Raw genomic sequence first — 12,263 nt, 5'->3', positions numbered from 1 at the left:
CCCCCACAGTCAAACTAGAGATAATCCAGAATGGTCAGCGTTAAAAGTTGAAATGCTGACGGAAACCAGATTTTTGGACATTTTGCTCTAGTGCAGATGTTAAACGTTTAATCACCTCCCAGCTAAAAAGAGCCGTGATTTGAAACAGGAAAGCAGTTGGCACAAAACCTCTAAATAAAAACAGTCTTTCCGGTGTTTTGAACAGCTGCAAAAACATCCCAAATTCAGCAGTGCTGGGCAGCTTGACCGCTACTGGGATGCCACCTTGGAACAGCCCTCCTCCACATTTTTTGTCGTTCTGGCGAAAAACGCCACAACACTCCTTTGGCCCCCGCATCTCAAACCTACTCATTAAGAAGCGGCCTGGTGACCTTTCTCAGCTACAGAGCGCGTTGAATGTTAATTGCAACAAATGCGACTTGGCGTTTAGCGATTGCATGCCACCGGTTTGCAGACCTAGGTGGAAAGAGTTTTGCCGTCTGCAGCAGTGTTCCGAGCGCTAATTAATCTTGTCGGCAGAAAACACTGTCCTGGGGGGAAATCAGAAGCTGTTATTTATCAGGTCTGTTGTGCTAATGCTTTCAAGATCTGAAACCCCGGGGAGTTTTGCTAAAAGAACATGATATTTGATATTGAGAGTCGAGAGGGGGAAAGATAATTTTTGCCGTTAATTTTTGCTGAGCCCTCTCCCCCGAGGGGAGTTCAGTGTGGCTGTGAAGATGGAGGCAGAGTCTTTCGTGGGAATGCCAGCCTCCAGATGGGACCTAGGGATCCCCCGGAATTACAGCTCGCCTCCAGACTATAGAGATGAGTTCCCCTGGGAAAAAGGGATGCTTTGGAAAGTGAACTCTTTAGCATTGTACCCCACTGAGCTCCCTATCCTCCCAAGCTCTATCCGCCGATTGCCAGACATTTCTCTGTTCAACAGTGGAATGCGCTACTTCGGAGTGTGGTGGAGTCTCCTCCTTTGGAGGTTTTTAAAGAGAGGCTGGATGGCCACCTGACAGGAGTGCTTTGATTGTGTGTTCCTGCATTGCAGGGGGTTGGACTTGAGGGCCCTTGTGGTCTCTTCCAACTCTATGTGTTCACCACATCTCAAAAAGGATATTGAAGAGATAGAAAAAGTGCAGAGAAGGGCAACGAGGATGATTGAGGGACTGGAGCGCCTTCCTTATGAGGAGAGGCTGCAGCGTTTGGGACTCTTTAGTTTGGAGAGGAGACGTCTGAGGGGGGATATGATTGAAGTCTATAAAATTATGCCTGAGGTAGAAAATGTTGACAGAGAGAAATGTTTTCTCTCTTTCTCACAATACTAGAACCAGGGGGACATACATTGAAAATGCTAGGGGGAAGAATTAGGACTAATAAAAGGAAACACTTCTTCACGCAACGCGTGATTGGTGTTTGGAATATGCTGCCACAGGAGGTGGTGATGGCCACTAACCTGGATAGCTTTAAAAGGGGCTTGGACAGATTTATGGAGGAGAAGTGGATCTATGGCTACCAATCTTGATCCTCCTTGATCTGAGATTGCAAATGCCTTAGCAGACCAGGTGCTCAGGAGCAGCAGCCGGAGAAGGCCATTGCTTTCACCTCCTGCATGTGAGCTCCCAAAGGCACTTGGTGGGCCACTGCGAGTAGCAGAGTGCTGGACTAGATGGACTCTGGTCTGATCCAGCAGGCTAGTTCTTATGTTCTTGTGTTCTTATGATTCTCAACCTGGATCTGGCAACCCTACCATCATCCCATCCCCTGCTGGTGGCCACGGGGTCCTGGCAACCCTAGATTTTAGTCACACAGAGTTCATCCAAGTAACTGCTTTGGAGGTTCTTTGCCAGAAGTTGCTAGTTAAATTGTGAATGTCATTTAGAGATTGCTTACAATCCTGCCCCCCATTTAAACTACTTGGATTTTAGGGGTATGAACTACCTGGGTTTTGGAGATGGAAGGATGTACCTGCCTTTTCCCCATCTAGATTCCAGGGCTTCATTCAGACGCTTGTGCTGTGGTGGGGGCTGGACACAGTTTCCAGTCTGCATTTCTTTCTTAGGCGATTTCTGCACGGGCTGAAAGCAACGACTTCACCCCGGTAAAACACGGTTTTGGCGGGGACCCTTCGCACAGGCGCCGCTGCCAAATCGATGCAGCAGCGCTCTGTGCCTGCCAAAACGGTGTATTCAAAACTTGCTTGGGGAGCGAGTTTTCCTGCAAACGCCGGCTTCCATCCGCTGCCATGTGAATGGCAGTGGGTGGAAGCTGGCATTTTCCCCTCCCTTCCCCAGCCCCAAACGCCTCATTACCTTCTGCTGGCAGCTGCGTCGCTCTATCGGCGCTCTGAGGAGGGAAGGGGACACGCCCCCTGGTCTCCGGTGCTTCAGCCATTGCTGTGGCCATGGGGGCGTGTCCCCTTCCCTCTTCAGAGCGACGATAGAGCGACGTGGCTGCCAGCAGAAAGTAACGAGGCGTTTGGGGCCGGGGAGGGGAATACGCGGCTGTGCGGAGCTTGCTTCCACAGCTGCGCATCCCATGGGGCCATTTGTGGGAACGGCCCCATAGCCTGCATCAGCATTATTAATGCCGATGCAGGGTCTCTCCCTTGGCTGTGCGGAAACTGCCTTAGAGATAACTGATGTAGCATCAGTGCACGTGTGCCCTGATTCAATTGCCACCTGAAAAAGAATCTTGGTGCAGTTGTGCCATCGTATCAAGATTCCCTTTTGTGCCCCTTTTAAGCAGTAGGCCAGGATGCACCTGTAATTCCTACCCTGCCTGCTGGCAACTGAATCAAATTTGCATGTGCCACTTTCAAAATTAATAGAGGAAAATGCAGGACAGAGAGAAGCCACCAAACAGTAACCCAATGGAATGGGAAAAGTCTACTCACGCTTGATGTTGATTCTTCTTAGCCACGTCTTCAAGAACCTGGATTGAACTCTGACCAAGAGAGCTTGGCTTCCAGCTGTATGAAGATAGTGGAGCAGGTGGAAGAGGTGGAACAGCAGTTGTCACGGATGAACAAAGAAAACGAATGGCTGCAGATCAAGGTGCGTCTAGTTTCCCGGAGTGTATCTTGGGGAGGGGCTCTGGCTCAGAAGGTTCCAGGTTCAAATTCCAGCATCTTCAGTTAAAAGGATCAAGTTGTAGATGATGTGAAACGCCTCTGTCTGAGAACGTGGCAAGCCTCTGCTAGTCAGAGTAGACTATCTGTTTGTTTATAATATTTTTACTCCACCTTTCTGGACTAAAGCTGGTCTCTGGATGGTTAACAAGAGATAATACAATTTGCATCGTAAATATCTTACAAATAATTGCAACATTAGATGGTCAATAAAGAATAAATGGACCTGGATCATGGCTGTCGGATGATGGTCCAATTTCCAGATTCAGAGAAGCCATTCATCAAGTTTGTAGAGAAATCTCACTCCCATCTGTTCATAGCCATTTTATGGATCTGTTGATCCATACTCTGGTCAAGCTTGTAATTAGAAATATGACGCTGCCACAATGTACTAGTTCCCAGATTTTAATTTTTTTTATGTCAGTAATTCTCTGCAACCAATTAAGCTAGAGGCTTACTAGTTCCCAACTTCCATTTTTAAAAACTGTATTTATCACTTACTTACTTTATTAAAACACACAGACACAAATGTCTTTGGTGGGATGCTGTGCGGTTTCCGGGCTGTATGGCCGTGTTCTAGCAGCATTCTCTCCTGAAGTTTCTCCTGCATCTGTGGCTGGCATCTTCGGAGGATCAGCTAGAACATGGCCATACAGCCCAGAAACCACACAGCACCCCAGTGATCTGGCCGTGAAAGCCTTCGACAATACATTGAACAAATGTCTTCCTTACCCTTAAAATATAACTTCTCAAAAGTTCTGGCAAGTAAGGAAGCCATGCAGCATCTCCCAAAGATCTCATATTGGGGGTTCCTCTCATCTCTTTGGGGATCTGTGATGGAGAAGTCCCGAGCTCTGGTTGAAACCGGGTGGGCCATATTGAGTGGATAACCAACAGGTGGTATAACCATAAAGTGTCCAGCGACTTCTAGAAAGGTGTGATGCCACTTCTCAGTTTCCCCCAGAAGCGATGTCACACCATCACTGGTGGCGACCCCATACCTTCTCCCTAGACTCCTGCTGGTGGCCAGCCCGTGGTTGGTACCCCTACATGCCTGCAAGTGTATTATCCAAGAATAGTGTGTGTGTGTCCCTCCCCGCCCCCACAAACAAATCTGCTGCCAACTATATACTGAAGCCTGAACCAGGAAAGTTATCTGTGGTTTGCTTTGCTTGAGAAGAAGAAGAGTTTGTATTTATACCTCACCTTTCTCTCCTGTAAGGAGACTCAAGGTGGCTTACAAGCTCATTTCCCTTCCTCTCTCCAAAACAGACATCTTGTGAAGTAGGTGGGACTGAAAGAGATCCAAAGAACTGTGACTAGCCCAAGGTCACCCAGCAGGGATGTAGGAGTGCAGAAACAGATCTGGTTCACTAGATAAGTATCTCAGGTGGAGGAGTGGGGAATCAAACCCGGTTCTCCAGATTAGAATCCACCTGCTTGTAACCACTAAACCACGCTGGCTCTCTTGAGTTGACCTTGTGGAGCACCCTCTGTGTTAAATCACTTACTACTTCCAGACATGTTTGCCACATGTATCCATGTAGAGTAGAGTCCTGGGCCTTTGTAAGCACACAATCAGGCTTGCAATGTATTTGCCACAGATCTTATTAAAGTCCCTGTTAATTTGCAAGGAGAAAGGCGTATGAGGACATCTAAATGTAGGTTTGCCGACCTCTAGGTAATGACTGGAGCTCTGCTGGAAATATAACTAGTTGGCCCCCTCTCCCCAGATATGCTGCTGCCCTGGAGAAAATTGTGGCTTTGGAATGTGGACTCCATGGCATTATACTCTGTTGAGGTCACTCCCCTTCCCAAACCTCTACAGCCGTGGTGGCGAACCTTTGGCACTCCAGATATTATGGACTACAATTCCCATCAGCCCCTGCCAGCATGGCCAATTGGGGTTGCCATGCTGGCAGGGGTTGATGGGAATTGTAGTCCATAACATTTGGAGTGCCAAAGGTTCGCCACCACTGCTCTACGAATTTTCCAACCCAAAGCTGTCAACTGCACCTAATTACTATGCAGCTGCCAGAAATAATTCCAAAAACACCTCATTCCCCCCCTCCCCCACCCCGTCGAAGACATACGGCCAGTATATTTTGGGAGGGGAGTCTCTGCCATAGGGTGCAGGTAAGTACGAGGAAAAATGTTCAAGGCAAGCCACACACCCCTCCCCCCCCCCAAATTCTACATGGCCATTCTTTCCCCCTCTCTCCCAAGGATGATCCTCCATCCCGCCCAGACTCCCAATTAACCTCTACAACTGTTGGCACAGATGGCTGGAGCTGGCTAATAAGTAAATGATGCACATTTCAGTGTTTAATCCTGACATATTGCAACTTAAAATGTCTCCCTAGCACATTTCCAGTCAAATTATTTTTCAAGAGTGACAATCAGCTCTTTGCATTTTGTGTGTTGCGCGGGGGGCTGCGGCGGGGGGGGGGGGGCGGCGGGTGAGACAAGGTCTTCATTGCTGCCATCTAGTGGTAATAGTGTAATATTACTGCTAAAACGGGCCTTCTGAATGCTATGTGGGAATCTTGACGCTTTGCTAACTGGGAAAATCTGATGTTTAACTTAAAACATATTCAGGGCTCTCTTTTTTTGGGGTACGCTTTTTTGAGGGGCTGTTCTTAGTCCTAGCTCTTGAGCACCAGGACACTCCACTCAGCCCAAGAAAGATGGAGGACACAGTCAGGAACAGTGGGATCTGCAGAACAAAAAGAAGAAGAAGAGGAAGAAGAGGAGGAGGAGGAGGAGGAGTTTGGATTTATATCCCCCTTTCTCTCCTGTAGGAGACTCAAAGGGGCTTACAATCTCCTTGCCCTTCCCCCCTCACAACAAACACCCTGTGAGGTAGGTGGGGCTGAGAGAGCTCCGAGAAGCTGTGACTAGCCCAAGGTCACCCAGCTGGCGTGTGTGGGAGTGTACAGGCCAATCTGAATTCCCCAGATAAACCTCCACAGCTCAGGCGGCAGAGCTGAGAATCAAACCCGGTTCCTCCAGATTAGATACACAAGCTCTTAACCATCTACGCTCACTGCTGCTCAAAGAGGGGATTGCTAGAAATCTATTGCACCCGTTTTGACAATGAAAGTCCTGAACAGATTAAATCTGCTTGTGTCTGGTTTATATGATCCATTGGACTAAATCAGGTGGTCCCCGACCTTTTGTAGGCTATGGGCACCTTTGGATATCTGATACAGTTTGGTGAGTGCAACTGCAAAATGTCTGTTGCAGGAAGCAGTCATAAAAATGTCAGGGAGTGGGGTTGTGCGTAACTGTAATAGTAACCTTTCAACATGTCAGATGGAAGCTCTGCTTAACAGAATGAATATTGAACTGTTTTCTTGCATACACACAAGAATGCAAATTGAGCGAGCTAGGGAACACTCATCTAGCGGTATCTGTCAGACCCAGACCCAATCCAAGCACTGTGACTCATGAAATTAGGCTTGAGAAAGAATATTATGGCAGAGGGAAGAGCAAGATTTGAGTCCGGTACTGCCTTAGAGACCAAAAGATTTCCAGAGAATAAACTTTGACTCTCAAAAGCTGGACTGAGAGGCCAATTACTCGCCGGCACTCTGGCGTGCAGTGGGACCGGAAATGTGTCGGGGCCAGAAATCTGTCCTGACGTGCTTCCCCTTGCACTGCGCGTGCTTCTCGCTTTCCACAGGGAAAGCAAGAGCACTTCTGGTGTGACTTTTTGCTCCAGAGCGGGGCAAGGTGGGGAACACCCTGCAGTAGGTAATCAGCCAGATCTTGATCTTCCGCTTTATCTTTGATGCTATTCAAGCTTCACATCCCATAAGCCAAGAAGGACATTTCAGAATTAAAAAAAACAGCCGTGGAAAATTCACCCTCATGAACAGTGCAGGCTTTGCAGATGCCACTATGAATAGTCTTGATTTGTGGGTGTCAGAAGTTGCTGAATATTTTAAAAGCCATTCCGCAAGGCATTCTTCCCTAGCAACAGTGTGTTTGGAACAATGAGAGAAAACATGCAATAATGAATTCGCCATTGACAGGGAGCTATGATAAAAATGTTTTTGTGAAGGAATCCCAGCAAAGGATCCCTTCACCTGTGCTTCAGGTAGCACATTACAGCGTGTAAGCCTAGATCAGTGGTGGCGAACCTTTGGCACTCCAGATGTTATGGACTACAGCCCCTGGCAGGGGCTGATGGGAATTGTAGTCCATAACATCTGGAGTGCCAAAGGTTCGCCACCATTGGCCTAGATGCTCTTCTACTGCAAGCCAACACGGCTACCTTGAAACCATTTTAGTAGCAGAGACGTGATTTAGGCCTTTTTCCCATATTGAAGTTATTTTCAGTTGCGAAATCATTCTTTAAGCAGTGGACATGTCCCCTTTGCCCCATAATTTTCTTTTTGCTTTTTCCACAATGTGCTCTAGTGAAAATGCAGTACTTCACTAATTTGATAATATATATATTTTAAAAAGGAGAATGCAATTAAAAGGAAAGGGGTTAAAGGAGCGAGATGGGGGTGAGAAAAAATGGAGGACCAGGAGCCAAAGGAGAGGTTGGGTGACTGCACAGGGGGTGTAGATAACGGCCAGACGTTTTGGCGGGAAAGAAAAATCGAATTGTTAAGGTAAGGGAAACTAACTCAATAATGTTGACAGAGAGAAATTTTTCTCTCTTACTCACAATACTAGAACCAGGGGGCATTCATTGAAAATGCTGGGGGGGAGAATTAGGACTAATAAAAGGAAACACTTCTTCACGCAACGTGTGACTGGTGTTTGGAATATGCTGCCACAGGAGGTGGTGATGGCCACTAACCTGGATTGCTTTAAAAGGGGCTTGGACAGATTTATGGAGGAGAAGTGGATCTATGGCTACCAATCTTGATCCTCCTTGATCTGAGATTGCAAATGCCTTAGCAGACCAGGTGCTCAGGAGCAGCAGCAGCAGAAGGCCATTGCTTTCACCTCCTGCATGTGAGCTCCCAAAGGCATCTGGTGGGCCACTGCGAGTAGCAGAGTGCTGGACTAGATGGACTCTGGTCTGATCCAGCAGGCTAGTTCTTATGTTCTTATGTTCTTAATGTTTTTGGGGAAAATATCACGGTGAAAGCGTTCATTAAAACTCTGAAGAAAGAGGTAGTTTGAAACGTTTCTGGGGGAAAATATGTGGAAGTCCACAGAAAAAGCATGGCCTTATTGGGCTGGATGTGAGGTAAATCACTTGTGCAGAAAAGGCCTTGAAGTGTTGTCAGAAGCAATGGTGATGTTTTCCTTTCCAGCTGGAGGCCTCAAGAGCAGCTGGAATAGAGTCTGTGAAAAGTGCTTCATGTATAATCCAAGATGACTACAATCGGCGCTATGAAGATTTTAAGAAAAGGCATGAAGAAGTTATACGTAGAATGAAGGTAATGGCATAGCCAGCCAGGTATAGTGTGTAGTTTGAAAGCTGTGCTAAGACCCAGGTTCTAATTCTTGAACCGGTCACACACTGGTAAGGTGTAAATGAAGTAAATGAAACGTGCCTCATGCAAACAAGCAAGTGAGGGGATTTTCTGCTGTGACATGATTCCTCCCTTGCGCTCTGCTCTGGTAGCCAAGGAAAACATGTACGCTTTTCAGATGGATTGCTGATTGAACACACGGCACTGCCTTGCCCTGAGTCAGACCCTTGGTCTTTCAGAGGCCCTTTCTGCACAGGCCATTTAAAACGTTTTGCAAATGTTTTAAAAAGAACCATTCTGGCTTTTTTTTTGTCTGCACAGCATGGAAAAATGCAGTGTTTCCAGCGGAAACAGTTCTTTTTTCCCATTATTTACTGCCATTTTGGTGATTCTCTGTGCTGCCAACCATTTGCTAACTGGTGCCCACAGACGTTTCCTCAGCTGGCATTGGTGACTGACTGACTTTTCAGTGATTTAAGTACGTGAACGAATTCAGTTTTGTCTGCTGATTATGGGAACGTGTCATTTTCTGTTTTTTTAATTTTCTGTGAGGTATGTATGTATGTATGTATGTATGTGTGTATATATGTGTGTGTGTGTGTGTGTGTGTATATGTGTGTATATATATGTATATGTGTGTGTGTGTACATATGTATGTATATATATGTGTGTGTGTGTGTGTGTGAAAAAACCCGGAAAACAACACATTCCTGTAACCAGTAGGCAAAACTGAATTCATTCATGTACTTAAATCTCTGAAATAGTGGCCACAGACTCAACAGGATTGGCAACTTCCATGCTAAAGGGATCCTTAAAAGTTCCCTTTTTCTAATGAACCTGATAAATAATGTATGTTTGGCGCTTCTTTTTAACACCAAAAACATCCTATCGGTTTTTGTGGCCATAGTCTAGTACAGGGGTCTAGTAGCTTTACACATGCCTCTGAAGATGCCAGTCAAAGACGCCGGCCAAATGTTAGGAGCAAAAACTACCAGATCATGTCCATGCAGCCTGGAAAACCTACAACAGCCAGTTGACGAAGAAGAAGAGTAAGAGTTTGGATTTATACCCTGCTTTTTTTCGCCAGTAAGGAGGCTCAATGTGGCTTACAAACTCCTTTTCCCTTCCTCTCCTCGCAACAGACATCTTGTGAGGTAGGTGGGGTAGAGAGTTCTGAGAGAACTGTGACTAGCCCAAGGTAACCTAACAGCTTCATGTGGAGGAGTGGGGCAACAAATCTAGTTCACCAGATAGGAGCTTTCAGCTCATTTGAAGGAGTGGGGAAAGCAGATATGGCTCTCCAGATTAGAGTTCACCTGCTCTTAACCACTACACCAGGGGTCCCCAAACTTTTTAAACAGGGGGCCAGTTCACTGTCCCTCAGACTGTTGGAGGGCCGGACTAAAAAAAACTATGAACAAATTCCTATGCACAAATGATTGTAAAATGTTTGATTTCACCTTTCAGCCTTTCTGTCATGGTCTATTTTTAGAACAGTGACCAAATATGTCAAGTACAGGGTGGGCTCCAAATATTGTTGGGGAGGCTGTGGAATACCTTCCCCTGTAAAAAAAAAAAAAAAGCAGAACTTACCCAATGAAGCATTCCATCTAACCCTGGATCAGGTATCTTCCTGGGTTCTTTCCTCCCTAGCAGCCAGCGAGCGATTCGCCAGCCTGGCTGATGCCAATGGGAGTGAGGCGGAACAGAAAGCCTGAGAGCAACACATGGAGTAGCTGAGAGGGAAGGGCGGAGCAGGCGTTGCCACATGTAAGGTTTCCAACTCTGGGTCAGAAAATTCATGGAGATTTGGGGGTGCCATCATGTAACTGCAATCAACAGCCGTTGGGGCCAGTTCCTCCTCTCCCTCGAGCCCCCACTGCACATGAATGGAGCCATCGCCGCCATGCCTGGCGGGCCGGATAAATGCCTTCAGGGGGCCACATTTGGCCCCCGGGCCGTAGTTTGGGGACCCCTGCAGTACACCATACGGATTCTGGCTGTGAAAGCCTTTAATGATACATCCTATCGCCATGGTGGCGAACCTTTGGCACTCCAGATGTTTTGGACTACAATTCCCATCAGCTCCTGCCAGCATGGCCAATTGGCCATGGGAATTGTAGTCCATAGCATCTGGAGTTCCAAAGGTTCGCCACCATCGGTTTGTTCACAATTTACTCAAAAGATGTGGAGGTCAGAGATAGCTTCCTGATTGGCTAACTTTTGTGCCCATCAGTGCTGGGGCCTACATGGGAGGAGACAAGGGAACCCTTTGTTGGGGCCCAGTGGAACCCAGCAGCAGCCTAGGCTGCCTTCTCTGTTACCATGAGGGAAAAGTTTGCGGATAAACCGTAGATCACGGCTGAGGATATTTGTAGAGACTTGTTTCCTGGTCTCTTTGCTCCAGATCTCTTGTGAGATTGGCTGTAGCTAATCAGAAACAGCATCAGATTGGCTGCAGCTAATCAAGCATTGTTTTGAACGACGCAACGTCACTTCTCTAAAGTAGAGTGTGCTTGTGAAGCTACACTAGGACTGTGTGAGGTCACCACAGGGGAGTGGGCTGTGACTTAGAAGAAGAAGAGTTTGGATTTATATCCTCCCTTTCTCTCCTGTAGGAGACTCAAAGGGGCCGGCAATCTCCTTGCCCTTCCCCCCTCACAACAAACACCCTGTGAGGTAGTTGGGGCTGAGAGAGCTCCGAGAAGCTGTGACTAGCCCAAGGTCACCCAGCTGGCGTGTGTGGGAGTGTACAGGCTAATCTGAATTCCCCAGATAAGTCTCCACAGCTCAGGTGGCAGAGCAGGGAATCAAACCCAGTTCCTCCAGATTAGAATGCACCTGCTCTTAACCACTACGTTTTGCATGGAGAAGGTCCCAGGTTTAGTTCCTGACATGGAAGAACCTCCGTTTTGCATGGAGAAGGTCCCAGGTTTAGTTCCTGACATCTGCAGTTCAAAGGGTCAGGTAATAGGTGAAGTAAAAGGCCTCTGTCTGAGACCTTGGAGAACCACTATTGTGATGGACAGATGGTCTAATTCAGTGCTATATTAACCCAAGGCCAGGACCTTAGGCTTTCAGGTATTTTGGGGAGTAGAGCTTCTGCTTATGCCATATGCTTTTAATATTCACCCAGCGCCAGGGGTTCACCCTGGGCACCACCCACAGCTTCCCCCCAAACTCTTCATCTCTGATCTCCATGTGCAGCTCAGGAGTGGCATGGGTCCATTTGATGCTGACCTTAGCTCACCCGGATCCTGCTTTAAACTGCAGACAGGAAGGCTGCAATGCACCCCTGAGAAAGTGGTGCGCGAAGCTGCAGCCCCTCCCCCACGCCCCCTAGCTATGCCATTGAATGCAAGCTTGCTGGATGACCTCGGACTTATCACACATTCTCAGCCCAACCTACCTCACGGGGTTGTTCCGAGGATAAACCAGAGGAGAAGAGAACAATGTATTTTATTTAGAAAAGAAAGACCACCCAAGAAACTACTCAATGTTGCACGCCTGCATAATTCACACTAAGCGTTTCGTGATGATGTGTATACACTCAGTAGCACCAGGAAAGACATGAAGGTTTCCATTCGAGTTCTAGCAAGTGCAGCTAAGCGGAGGCCACTCTCTTCCTGCTCGTGTCTTCCTGCTCATATAGGGCGATTCCGCACACGAGTAAAATAGGTTCGACCCAGTTCCCTGAGAAGGGT

The 12,263-nt window shown here is 47.3% G+C and overlaps 1 protein-coding gene across 1 annotated transcript in view; it reads left to right on the top strand.

Annotated features, from left to right (window-relative positions):
- The window catches only part of CCDC68 (coiled-coil domain containing 68), a 39,464-nt gene that overhangs the window by 15,670 nt on the left and 11,531 nt on the right, over nt 1-12,263 (top strand). The window contains exons 4-5 of the mRNA XM_048504118.1: nt 2,907-3,044; nt 8,398-8,523. Of these exons, the coding sequence (XP_048360075.1) occupies nt 2,907-3,044; nt 8,398-8,523 (264 nt within the window). The remainder of the gene's footprint in view (nt 1-2,906; nt 3,045-8,397; nt 8,524-12,263) is intronic.

This window comes from Sphaerodactylus townsendi, linkage group LG07 (assembly GCF_021028975.2).
Source record: "Sphaerodactylus townsendi isolate TG3544 linkage group LG07, MPM_Stown_v2.3, whole genome shotgun sequence".
In the NCBI taxonomy this organism is placed as follows: Eukaryota; Metazoa; Chordata; class Lepidosauria; order Squamata; family Sphaerodactylidae; genus Sphaerodactylus; species Sphaerodactylus townsendi.
The sequence above is the reverse complement of the archived record's forward strand: the minus strand, read 5'-3'. Positions and strand labels throughout refer to the sequence as shown.